The sequence below is a fragment of the Squalius cephalus genome (genome assembly GCF_949319135.1).
Source record: "Squalius cephalus genome assembly, chromosome: 7".
Lineage (NCBI taxonomy): Eukaryota > Metazoa > Chordata > Actinopteri > Cypriniformes > Leuciscidae > Squalius > Squalius cephalus.
The window spans coordinates 25,120,946-25,134,945 of record NC_137128.1 but is presented as its reverse complement, the minus strand read 5'-3'; the positions used below and the strand labels follow the sequence as shown (position 1 = coordinate 25,134,945).

The 14,000-nt window shown below is 37.9% G+C and overlaps 1 protein-coding gene across 1 annotated transcript; it reads left to right on the top strand.

Moving 5' to 3' along the window:
- The first annotated feature begins 5,111 nt into the window (after positions 1–5,111).
- On the top strand, positions 5,112–11,445 carry amotl2b (angiomotin like 2b). The gene is made up of 10 exons (XM_079875925.1): positions 5,112–5,253; positions 6,005–6,739; positions 6,998–7,160; positions 7,928–8,129; positions 9,181–9,476; positions 9,638–9,825; positions 9,911–10,000; positions 10,108–10,277; positions 10,837–10,974; positions 11,162–11,445. Exons 1-10 carry the CDS (start codon positions 5,213–5,215, stop codon positions 11,245–11,247), a joined length of 2,109 nt encoding a protein of 702 aa, XP_079732051.1. The 5' UTR covers positions 5,112–5,212; the 3' UTR covers positions 11,248–11,445.
- Positions 11,446–14,000: the final 2,555 nt, after the last annotated feature.

The following is a 14,000-nucleotide window of genomic DNA, read 5'->3' as shown; positions in this document are numbered from 1 at the left end:
TGATGTCTATAATACATCTGTGTGTGTGTGTGTGTGTGTGTGTGTGTGTGTGTGTGTGTGTGTGTGTGTGTGTGTGTGGTCAGAAAGGTATTTATGTAACACAGTTTGGTGTGTTCGGTTGTCCACAAAAATATTAAGTAGCACAATTGTTTTTAGCATTGATAATAAGAAATGTTACTTGAGAAGTAAATCAGAAGAAGATTTCTGAAGAATCATGTGACACTGAAGACTGGAGTAATCGCTGATGTGAAATAAATTAAAATATCTAATAATACATATTATAATACAATAATTTGTAATAATATTTAATAAGAAATATTGCTGATTTTAATACAGTTTTGATCAAATACTGTACATGCACTTGGCGAGCATAAGATAATTAATTCTAAAACATTAAAAAACTTTTGTGTGTGTGTGTGTGTGTGTGTGTATATATAGGCCACACACACACACGCACACGCACACACACACACACGCACACACACGCACACACACACGCACACGCACACACTTAGTAAGAGAAAATTGAGAGAATGCTAAGAGAATACTAAATAAACTAAAAAAGCCAACCATTTTTGAATGGTTCATTTTTGAAAAGTCACAAGAGCAATTTTGAGTTTAGGGAACTAAAGGGCTACTTGTTCATCTAATTTTTTAAAGCTCGATTGAAAGTTCACTTAAACCCATATTTAACTTGTAAATACAACTTTAAAGTTGTAATTGAGTTTCATTTTGTCAAAAGGTTTCCTTAAATGCCCATAAACTTTTTAGGGTCTATATATATCCTTCTTCCTCATGCCCTCCATCACCTTGGTGGGCAAAACCACTGAGTGTGAACTATGTGCTGGATCAGCAGTAGCGGGGGCAGCTATTTGCTCAGGGGCACACATGGCCGGTTAAAGCAGGGACTCACATGAATAAACGGCATTCTCCTGATCCAGTGAAACTACTACTATTTAGGGGATCTGCCCCAACTCCATCTATAATTATGTTTTATCGCCTGTCATTTCCCATGTCATGCATTGATTTAAATTTTGCAAACAAGTCAGTTTGATTTATATGGAGCAATCCATAATTCTCAAGAAAGTACAAACCTATGAGAGGAATGAACAACAGTTTTTCTGCTCATTCCATGTTTACGGCTTTAAGGAAGTCATGAGAAGAATTTGAGTGTGAGACACTACAAGTAAGGAATGTTGAAGATTAGGCTAACAATGTCTATGACACTTGTGAGAGAGGGTACAAAGGATCACACTCACACAAAGATTGCAAATGATTACACCATGCATTAGACAGCCAACTGTAGTAAATGTTTTTGCAATTTCTGTCTTTGTATCTTCTGTCTAGCACTCCATCTTCTAAAACAGAATTGCATTAGGGAAAATTAGGAATATAGCAGCAATTGCGACTTGAATATACATTTCTTTTTCTATTGTTGAGAGATTAGTGTGGTCATGTGACAAAGTCAGACCTGAACTTTTCACTGTTTGCATTACTTTGCTTGCCTGAGTTGGTGCGTTGCATTAGTGGTGGGGATTTTACAGTGATTCTTTCAGTAGGATACATCGATATCCAAGTAGTAGGTAGCTATCTCTATGATTGAGTCATTGAAACATTCACTTCACCAGAATTCGGCCTCCTCCAGTCTTTGTTTGAAATTATTTTCATTAGCAGAGCAATAACAGAAAGAGTAATTGCCAATATTGTTACTAGAATGTAAATTACTGGATATTAGCTATCATTTATAAAAGAAATACCATTCTGCCTCTTTGTTTCTCCAGCCTTGCTGAGAAACCTAGCATAAACCAGCATTAATTCCATGTTGGTCCAGCTGGTTTATGCTGGTCTAGCTGGTGGAGCAGCATAGTTTTTTGAATAAAAAATTTGAATAAAATAAATGAATTAATTAATTTTTAAAAATCAAACTAGTAAAATTTAAATGACAGTTTATTCTAGAGTCAAAATAATAAACATCAGTAGTATGCAACTTCAATTTTGTATTCTTATCTTCTGTTGCATCAAGTTCAAAATTGAAAGTTGCTTTTTAAGAGTTTCAATCACACTTGGGATCTTCCAAGTGTCAAAATCCAGCTGGCAAAACTGACCCTAAGTCAGTTGTAATCTTAGTAAAATAAATAAATGTAAAAAACACATAGAGAGAGAGACAGAGAGAGAGAGAGGGGGATGTTTTAAGGGGGATTTCCATAGACATAATGATTCTTAACAGTATTTCTATCCCCTAACCCTAAACACAACCCTCACAGAAAACTTTCTGCAATTTAATATTTTCAAAAAACATAATTTAGAATGAATTATAAGCAGTTTTTAACCAAAAAAGTTTCCCTACAAGGTCAAAAATATCTGGTATTAATATCCATTTGGTTCCCCACAACGTAGGGTTTACCATACACAGACACACACTGTTTTTTTTTTTACTTTATAAGTGAGGACATGCCATAGACATTTTGTTTTTATATCAGGTTAATGATATTTTAAATGTCCTAACCTGACCCCTAACAGGAACCTGCATATGCACATCGTTACCTTTGTGAAAACTAAATATACCAAAATGTGTTTGAAATACATTTACATATTTATGTACTCAATATAAATACCCTGCAATTGAACTTTTGGTATACTAAATTGATATACTTAAAGTCTGCTAAATTGGAACAACTAAAGTACTTTCAGTAGTAAGTAGTATATTTTATTGTGCTAAAATGGAACTACTGCAAGTATACTTTAAATACATTGTGTTTAAAGACTGATATTATACAGTGATCATATACCATCCGTGATATTAAAACACATTTTAGGCTTAATATCAAGAAATGTGCATTGTGCAATAAAGAAGTACTCCAAATAAAGTTTAATTATAATATTTATATCAGTAAGAGTGAAGCGATATGAGTAAATATGTTAATTTGTAGTATACATATGAAATAAATGTATTTTATACATTAAATACATTTTGCTATAGATTTTTTTTTTTTCACAGTAGATTTAAAAACGAACATGATTTGCCAAATTATGAGCATTTGTAACTGTTGAGGACACATAAACTGCTCCTGTGTATAAATAGAGCTTGTTCATGAAATATTTTTAAAAAGAATAGTTCAGTTGGATTTCTTTGAAGACATCTTACATTTATGCTGATATCAAAGGCTTGTCTATATCTAGATAAAGTGGCCTGGAGCAGTGCAGGTCCGTAAACAGCTTGGTCCATTGTAGGCTATCTCAGTGGCTCATGCTTCAATCGCATACTAAATCACAAATGTGCCATGAAAATATGCCAGGCCATTTGCGGCCAATAAAGGCATAATTGTGATGAGAATAGAGCATCCTCTCTACTCCCCCATACCAAGAGCCTGCTTTGCATGACCCAAACAACCATCTGATCCCTGTTGTGCTGAGTTAAGTCTCTCTGTATTGTCTCCTTTGAGTTGTCTTCTATTCTAAGTCTTGTGATTCCTCTAAACAGCCCACAAAGCAGTTTATAGCTCATAGGTCTAAGATATCATGCTGGAGGCTGAAGGAATGGAGATATTCCAGTTTGGCTCCCAAAGGCAGTTGTTGGAGAAAAACAAAGTGAGAGAGCTCACTGTCAAATGGAAGATCACACTGCTTTGATGTCTTTCCATTTGCTTCCTGGAGTGATTTTGAGGACGACTCAGATTTTCACAGATTTGTACAGACTTGCCTGTGACTGCTTCATTCATTCACACCTGCAATCAAGTAGTTACATGTCCACAACATGCATGTTTCCCATTGAGTCACCGTCTGAGAGTCTTAGACTTAGCTGGAAATACCCTGCTATCAGTCGAATCAAGAGGTGAATGTTTATGGTGGATTGCTCAATAGCATAACAAGAAGCAAATAAAGTTTTCCTAGTTATTTTAAACATCATTCTCTTTGTCTTGTGCTCTTTCATTGGAAATCTGGTGCTTGATCGCTGATTGATTAAACATTCCTATCAACTAACTCCAAATTCCACCCTTTCCCATTTATTATTGCTTTAGTCAAGAGGAACTTGAGGATTCATACACAACCACAAGGCAGTTACCACCCTGTCTGCTGTTGCAGGGTTTTCCTGGTGGTGACTGGCTGGTTTTAGACTATTGAAATAAACTGAAAATAAGATAAACTGAAAGACCAAGGCAAAGGTATACACTGTCCAGTTTTGTTCATGTTCATGAATTAAGTAGATGTGAAAAAGTGTCACAACCTTCTCCATCTGCTCAGATAATGATAGTTCTTACACAGTCAAAAGTTTTTCTTCAAAAAATAACTTGTAATGTTTTTGAAAACAGTCTCTTATGCTCACCAAAGCTGCATTTATTTGATTACAGTAAAACAGTAATATAGTGAAATATTTTTACTATTGAAATGAACTGTTTTCTTTTTTAATATATACTATATATATGTAATATGTATATAATATAATATGTAATTTATTCCTGTGATGACAAAGCTGTATTTTCAGCATCATTACTCCAGTCTTCAGTGTCTGTCACATGGTCCTTCAGAAAGCCTCAGTTGTACACGTTATGGTCTGTGTGTGAATGTGCTACATGTTTTTTGTTTCTTTAGAAAGACCCCTAAAATTAATTTTCTCGACACTGAATAAAATTTACTTGACAGAAGGCCAAACGAACAGACTGAACAGATAAACTAAAGAACTGTGCCCAGAGAAAGCATCCAATAACTTTTCATAAGCTTAAATACACAAAGTTGATCTTCTCGCTCTGGTTATTGTATTCTTGTGTCAACACGTCTGCATACCTTTCAGATTGGGTCACACCTTTTGACACCTTTTCTCTGTTAAGGTGACATCACTGCTTAGCCTCTCTGTAGTAATACAGGGCTTCATGTTGCCATAGATTTCCTTCGACCACAACAACTGGACCGTTTTCTTAAATTACAGGACTTTTTTGTTAGTGCAAACCTGAGCGCTCGTAACTGTTGTGAAAGCCCCGGTGGACGAAAGCGGAACTGCAGCTGCTGTATTAAATGGCTCTTTTTTCTCTTTTCACTTTTGATCCCTGAGCTCACACATTCCGATCATTCCAGGCGCGCTCAGTTATTTATGAGAGCAGAGCGCGCGCCTACCAGCTCATAACCCAACCAGACCCGAACGCGCGCGCACACAAACAACGAGGAGATAAAACACAAACAGAAGATATAAGTTGGATTACTTGGATTATTATTACACATGCCATTAACAGAATCCGTGTGGAATGAAAGTGTTAGTTGGTAAGTTGTTCTTCAATGTTCGTGCTAGACTACTACAGACATGGAGTTTAATGGACAATAGCAGCGAACGCGATCAATAGTGCATTATTGGCAGAAAACCCGAATGTAACGTTAACGTTAACTTTAAATGTGACGTCGATAACTTGAACGGCTTTGAGGACGATCCATGAAACGAAAATGTTTCATGTTTATGACGTTTAATTAGTTTGGCACGTGTTGTAGGAATAATGAATATTAGACATTGTGCTCCCATTAGTGCGCTACCCTTTTATTGGGATGAAAACTAGTTCTTAGCCCTATATTTGAATAGTTGTTGGTGAAGTTGCGTTGTGTTGGTTTTATTTTAGAAATTTTATTATTTAAAAAAAATATTATTGAGTTCTGTTCCAATATTGTAGCTATATACTTATTGTAGCCCTAATTGTTATAAATAATAGGCCTACATATAGCTATTATTATATATTATTTGACTTAGCCTAAGTAAAACCAGTTAAATCAGATGTTACAAAAATGACAAGAAGTATAGCCTACTTTTTATTGTGTTTAGATTTTATTTTGTTACTGTTGCTGAAATATGTGCTCCTTGCACTTTCTGTAAACTGATGAAAAAATTATTCAGTACTTTTAACTTATGAGAGTTTAAACATGGTTATTTTCTTTCTTTCTTTCTTTCTTTCTGTTCAACTGTTATTATCTATATGGAATTTAAAAAAATCATAATCATTTGCTGAATGGTTCTCTTGCCCTCTAGGTCCAGTTCAGCTCATAAATACACATCTTCATCAAATAAAATGAGAGGTGAAGAGGCATCTGGGACTGTCCTGCACAGACTAATCCAAGAGCAGCTTCGCTATGGAAACCCCACAGATGCCCGCACACTCCTGGCCATCCAGCAGCAGGCCCTGCGACGAGGAGGAGGTGTTGGAGCTGGCAGCGGAGGGGTTTGTACTCCACAGTCTTCATCTGAGAGCCTCAGCCAGGAGGAGCCCCAGTCTCCTCAGCTCTCTGCCCGCCAAGAACCCCAGGGTCAGGAGCACCAGGTTGACTACCAGCACTCTGAGAACTACACAATACACCCACACCACGGCGAGGAGCTGCCCACCTATGAACAAGCCAAGGCCCAGTCTCAGTTTTTGGCCTCCCAGTGGTGCCAACCGCACAGGGGCTGCTCACTAGAGGATAGTGTAACAAGGCAGATGCCCCATGAGGAAGAAGACAGCTGGGACCAGAAGCGAGGCCACGCACGGTCACTGAGTGAGCGGTCTCTGCAGTTTTCAATGGAGCACAATAAAATGCCTGCAACATGTTCTGACAGTTACCCTCAGGTACATGGATATCATGCAGACCAGCACTTACAATATAGCCAGCAAGGACTGGAGTACAATAAGCGGGTGCCTTATACTGAGTACCCCTTTCCTCTGCAACAAGCCACGGAGTATGAACAGTGCTACAAAGAACCACCACCATTTCATTCCCAGCACAACAGGTAGAGAAGACCAGACCAATTGCATAATTTACACTTAACCACAGTGACGCATTATATGCATTTCCTACAGTTCTGACGTACTTTATTGGATGTGTAATTATGACTAACAGTCTGTTGGCTGATGCTATGGCTGAGTATGCAATATGGTACATGCTATTGTAGTTTGTCTTCTAACTATACTAACATACTGAGATGAACTAAATCCCATTGTTTAGTTTTTCATCAAACATGATGATTTTTACCTTGCTCTACTTCCAGACTTCAAACACCAGAAGTTTGCCATAGACTCTCCACATCTCCCCCTGCTGGCAGGGAGGTCGCAGCTTGCAGTCGCATTCAACTGGAAATGCTCATGAATGAGAATAAGAGACTGAGACAGGAGCTAGAGGGACACACTGAGAAGGCCCTCAGAATTCAGAAGGTAAAAGACCCTGACATTTTTAGCTGTACTGTAAATACGGTAAATACAGATCTTAATGGGACACCCATCTGAAGATAACAGGGTTTAATAAAAAATAAATAAAAAAACACAGGCTGTTTACAACAGGTTATATAATTACACTATTTCTCTGAATACAAATTGAATACAAATGGCTATGGATACAAAATTAAGTTTTGTAGACATTTGAGCAAGGCTCAGCTGTAAATACAGATCTGTATGGGACATCTGTCTGAAAAAAACATATATATACAAATATATACACATATATTTGTATACAAGTGTGTATATATATATATATATATATATACATATATTATACTATTATTATAATATATATTAATATTTCGCATACACATATAGACACTATATTTATATACCAGAGAGTGATGACAGCTATAAAATAGCTTTTCATTTCACTTTGGCTAAATTCCAAAAGGCCATGAAGTGTTTCCAGTGGATTACATCAGTGCAGTTAAGCTGTTGCTCACTCTGAAAGAATGATAATTACACAGGTTTGAGCATTTACCCATCAGGCCACTGCCTTGTGTAAACATGCCTGGGATGATGGAGTCATGGTTAACGCCATCCTGGTCTTTCCATATGGCACTCCTGAACAGCTTCTCTGTTCTCTGCTCTTAATCACAACCAGGAACATTGCTAACCATCTTCGAGTATTTCTGAGGCCATCATTGTCGGACGGACACATCTGACATGCTATTTAATTGTCTTTTTATTTTTTCCGCCAGCTGGAACAAGAGATCGAAAGGATCTCAGAGGCCTACGACACTCTGATGAAGGGCTGTGCAAAAAGAGAAACTCTGGAGCAAGCGCTAAGAAAAAAGCTGATGGCTGAGATCAAGAGGCTGCAGCATTCAAGCATTCAAGCGGCAAAAGAAGCCGAAGCTGCTGACCAGAACCAGCATGTTATTGAGAAGCTCCTTCTGCAGAGTGAGTTCATGAACACGGCCACATTAAACCTCATTACTGTTTCACATGCTCTGGATACTTCTTAACCCAGAGTTGCACTACAAATGTGAGATCTGTTTTTCTGTTGAGTCATTTTGCTTAAAGAGGGAATGTGTTTCCAATTAGAGCGTTCCAACACAGGAATTTCAGTCACATAACAGCAGATGAATGATCAGAAAAGAGGATTAAATGTCAGATGTGACCGTAGCTTTGTGGGGGAGAATGCCTGGGGACAGTTAACCACTGACAAACACTGTCAATGCTCTCGTTTGATCCACATTGACAATTAACTAAATGTTCTGCTCAGCCTCACTTCCTGTTTGCTGAAAGTTGGAAGAGGCGGGGGCGATGATGAGTTTTGCAGTGATTGGTGGGAAATAAACAGAACAATCTGAAGCTCTGAGATGTGGGTCAAAGGGAGAGTGGGTCGCTTCTCCTCCCCTCTGCATTCCTTAACCGCTTGCGTAAATGAGACGCTCCGGACTTTGCGATTGAATTCCTCTTGTTATGAGCAGGAAGTCAATGGGGAGTGGTGCTGGAGAGGGCCTGCATAAACATTCCTTCAGCCTCTTTCTCACGTCCTCAGATAAATGCCTATGCCTGTTATGACTGGACATAATGGCTTAGTATGTACAGAAAACATTTATGCAACATACATTGCCTTCAAGGCAATCAATTCCTCAGTTCATGCATTCCTACTAAGTTTGTCAAAAGGTCACCACCACTTACGAAATTGCACACAACAGAGAAATAATAATAATATAATACAACTAAATATAATATAATATAATATAATGTAATATAATGTAATATAATATCTGTAGAACATTTAGTATTTTTCTTTATGTGCTATGTGCACAGAGAAACCGCCACCGTCCCCACCACTTTTTTATACCAAATAATACCCATGGACGTACTTAAACTTGGCATGTGGGGGGCCACAAATTTGATTTCTTTGACTCTCTAAGCATCTGACCTGCTCAAATCAATTTCATTTACAAACACAGATCTCAAATTTTGTATTCTCTAACAGATGAAGAACAGCAATTGCAGTGTGCGCATCTGGAGCAGGAGGTTCAGCATCTGCGAAACGATGCGGAGAACCAGCAGCGCAGGAGCGAGGCCCTGGAGAGCACCCTGAGGTCCACGCAGACACGCAGCCAGCAGCTGTGGACGGAGCTGCAGAGGAAGAGAGCGTATGTGGAGAAGGTTGAGCGTTTGCAGAGGGCTCTGGCTCAGCTGCAATCAACATGCGAGAAAAGAGAAGGGTTGGAAATGCGCCTGAGGACACGGTTAGAGCAGGAACTGCGGAGCCTCCGAAATCAGCAGGTACAGAGACAAAACGGTGCTTTGTTTGTTATTTTTAACTTTTCAGATGTGACTTAGCATTGTTTGTCAGGGCTATTTCCTTCCAGTGAAGCTAAGAATAGCTCGAGACTTCAAATCGGTATATCACAATAATCTTACACTTTGTTTTTCTTTTTCCACAGCGGCAGCCTCAGCCAGTCGGAGGGACATCCGACGTCAGTGTGTCCACAATGCAGGAGCTTCTGCGGGAAAAAGAAGAGTGCATTTTGTCCCTGGAGGCTGACAAGATGCGCTGGGAGCAGAAATACCTGGAGGAGAAGACCATGAGGGAGTTTGCGATGGATGCCGCCGCCACCGCTGCAGCTCAGAGGTAAAAGAGGAGTTCGGTGTCAAATTCTTCAGAAAATATTGAGTTTTGAAGCAATTCCTTATTGTTTTCTTCCTGTACTTCATAGAGACACAACCATCATCAACCATTCGCCCCGTCATTCCTTCATTGAAGAGCTCCCATCTTCTGAGCACAGAAACCAGGAAGTAGAAATCAGGTAAGAGAATCACCCTCAGTGCATCTAAAATTAAATTTCAGTTGTGTTTAATGAACCATTTTGGATTGAAAGATTGTTTAGGACTCATGAGTTTCATATTTTGTCAGGATCCGTGCCCTGTACACCCAAATCCTGGAGAAGGACACAGTGATTAGCATCCTGAAGGAGAAGCTGCAGCAGGAGCTGAAGGGAGAGTCAGGTGACTTCCGCCCAGCTACTACTGAGCCTTCCATCACCATCTCTCATTCAACGGTCACACACATGGCCCAGGGCAAAGGTTAGTGTCTGAATGCTAACATTAACATTATGGTACACTGCTAATTAACGTTACCAGTTAAGCTTTTACTAGTTACGTTAGTGTCTGGTTAATATTAGCATTAGTGTTCACTGCTAATTAGCATTTACTAGGTAAGCTTTTGCTAGGTAAGTTACTAGCTTTCCCTTGCTAGGTTCTTGTCTGACTGACATTATTGTTCACTGCTAATTAGCATTTACTAGGTAAGCTTTTACTAGTTATTTGATTTTACTAGTTACTAGTTAAGCTTTTACTAGCTAAGTTATTGTATGCAGGGCTGTCGCTAGCGGGGCAAAAGGTGGTGACGATTCTAGGGCCCCCAGCCTCAAATACCCCAGCTACGGCCCTGATGATCTAAATAACTTAAGCATAGTGTTCACTGCTAGTTACCATTTACTAGTTAAGAGTCTGACTAGCAACAGCCTTCCCAGCTAGTTAGCGTTTACTAGTTAAGTGTCTGACTTACATTAGCATTAGTGTTCACTGTTAAGAGTTGGGTTCTCAGATTGACAAAACTAACTCTTATGAATCTTTTTTCCAGGGAAGAGTCAATCCAGTGACCAGGCGGCTGGTACGTCATATTCCACTCTTGCTCCTGTAGCAACCCGGAGACATCCTGAGCCAGTCCTGTCAGAGAAACAGACAACAGATCAAGCCTCCTGCACAGAGCCCAACCCCAGTGAGTAAACTTTTAGTTGTTTCTGCATAATATGGAAAATGAAAAAGTAACTTAAAAAAATTAACATAAAAAAAGCCCATTATTCGTCTCAGAGTAAAAAATAAGCTAATTGAGAGGCAAAGTTTAAGGTAAGAGATCAAGTCACATTGTGTGATAACTGGTTCATTTTTGTTACTGTTTTTCACAGATAGCATCCAGAAAGCAGCATCTGCTGTGGACCTTTTTAAAGGCCTGGATGATGTGGCGGCTGATGCAGTGGAGATCTTCATTTGATGAAGAACACTTGGACAAGGCATGCAGGACAAACTGCCCTGCAAAATAAATACATCATACCTGTGTGATGAGAAGCTCTGGAAGATATTAAATGACACCACATCACTATACTGTTGTGAAGAAAGAGTCCAGCTTAATAACAGAGCTGCTCAAAATCTCATGTGAAAGAGGGAGCTGAGCTCTTGTCTTTAAAGTACATCTCCAGTCTGGTATGTTTTGACAGATTAGATAGTAAACCTCATTACTGACACTTTTGCTTCTGGTGAGAATCCAAAAATGTTGGTATTTACAGCCGTCCCGTACAGGAAGACGGGCACAAACTCCTAAATTGTCATTACTATTGCATTGTCCCTCCTCTCAGAAGACCTGTGGTAACTCCACCACATTCCAGTTCAATTGACTTTCTTCTTGAGACTGAGGCTCTCGCATGTATCTTTTCCACCCCACCTTTATAAGTGGTTACATTTTTCTCATGTTTTTCTATTTATGGCTGCTACACCCTTCATCGAAGTTATTCTTTTACATTGCATGCTGTCACGTTGTGCGAGACAAAAACCTTATTTCGACCTAAGAGTCTAAGAGAACTCTGTCAGAGAGAACACCAGTTGTATTATATTACAATTTGCGTTCCTGTACTTTGTTTTTGAATGTGTTCGCTCTTAAATGGCACATTTGCTGGTCAAGGTGTCGTTTCAAAGTAAATATTAATATATATTTTGTACAATTATTTTGTGTTGGGTTGGAATGTAATGCTGAGGAACTGGTGCCAAAGAGCATTTCAGTACAGTTGTGTAAACACATGACTAAGGGTTGACCTCTTCTATTTAATCCATGAAAGATGTGAATGTTCTGAAACATTTCATACATTTACAATAAAGCTATTAATATATAAAAACGTGTCTGTTGGTTTGTGAAGCCCTTGTGAAATATTTGTTGGTTCTAGTAAGTACCACCTACTGGATTTTATCCCATTTCGCACATTCTCCATCACGTTATTCCGGGTTTTCACATACAGTCCGAGAAAGATGAGTAAATTGTAAATGAATGCCAGAGGGGCATTCCAGCTCTCAAATTTCACCATAGAAAACCTCGCACTATTTCCCTCAGGCTCACCTTTATCCGCATTCTAGACTCAGACTTCTGAGTCATTCAGACAAACATTCTGCTTTTGAGATTTTGAACAATAGATAACTCGCTCAGAGCTGACTTAACCAACACCTGACTAACCCATCCAGCCTCCTATTCTGTGAATGCTACTGACAATGACAGAGTCAACTCAATATTTCTCAGTGTAGTCACATGCTTTTTAACATAGTGCTGATGTCACACTCTGTTTCCAAATTTAGGACAAGGCTACTACTCTGTATTGTTAAGTTTTTAACAAACTGATCATTGTAAAAATGAATGAGAGGCATCTCAGACTTGCATTGCTCATGAGGAAGTTGTTTGTTGGTGATCTTACTGTAAGTCAGTTATTTAGATAGTGCCAAGGAAAACTGGGCAGCTCACACATGCAATTCAGCATAATTTTGTATGTGTATGTATTTGAACCAAACCCTAATCCTAACCATACATGTTGTTAAATAATATTACACTTAAATATATAATTACAGTGCATCAAGGACACCATAAACCAAAGTGGGTTACACTTTATTTTAAGGTGTCAATGTTACAGTGTAATTATATATTTAAGTACTGAGTAATATTAAGCAACTACATGTACTTACTATAGGATTAGGGTAGGATTAGGATTTGGTTGAGGGTTAGTTGCATGTAATTATGCATAATTTACTGTTACTACTAAGTACATGTAACATATGTGACAAGGACACTGTAAAATAAAGTGTGATCCTAAAGTGTGACCATAATTTGTAATGAAACAAAAATGGGCCAAATGGAAAATGCCAAAATGAGGCATTTTCACTTGTGTTCTCAGACATTTGAAAATGTTAAAACCTCTCAAAAATGGACTTGTAAAAGAAGGCTCATAAATTATTGTCTTTATTACAAATGCCAATTTAAACATTTAAACAAAGTGTTTGAAATGGGAAGGTATGGTTTATGTTTTTTAATTATGCTTAAATTTGAATTTGAGAAGTCAATAGAAGGTTTAAAACTTTTAACAATATTTAGGGTGTAATGAGAGAAAAAACAACAACATTGATATCATCTAAAAGTAAGCTAAAGCATGAATGCTTCACTATTTATGGTATTTTACAGACAAAAGTTTAATCTTGAAAGTATTTCAGGAATTCAGATCTGTTGTAACAACAGTAAACAAGGGTCATGATTACTAGTAATTATGAGACATTACTACTAATAATATGTAAAAGGTCATATTTTCATAAAGCATGTAAATTAAAAACATGAAAACTATTTTTCCTGAAGAATGTTGGTGAAACTACTTTAAAACTCTAACTTGCCAATTTACAAGCTACAGTTCATAAACTAGTCAAACCGCCCCCTTATAAATAGGGATACTTAAAAAGATACTAAAGGAAGCTACTAAAACTTTATATGGTGAGCAATATATTTTTTTGGATTTAACATTAAAAAGAGTATTTATGAGAGTATGGTACAAGAAATAGAGGATATAAGCTCAAACCAAGTAAATTTACACTAAAGACAACCTATAAGCAAACAAACAAACAAACAAAAATGTATCAAAAACATTAACAGCAAAAAACCATATTTTCTTCTAAATGCTTGAATAATTTCTCTAAAATTTTATTTAAAATGACCCTAACTTACAT

Coding starts and splice junctions, on each gene's coding strand:
- amotl2b (XM_079875925.1), top strand. CDS start 5,213: ATGCCATTAACAGAATCCGTGTGGAATGAAAGTGTTAGTTG. Junction 7,161..7,927: donor AGGCCCTCAGAATTCAGAAG/GTAAAAGACCCT, acceptor TTTTTCCGCCAG/CTGGAACAAGAGATCGAAAG. Junction 10,278..10,836: donor ACACATGGCCCAGGGCAAAG/GTTAGTGTCTGA, acceptor TCTTTTTTCCAG/GGAAGAGTCAATCCAGTGAC.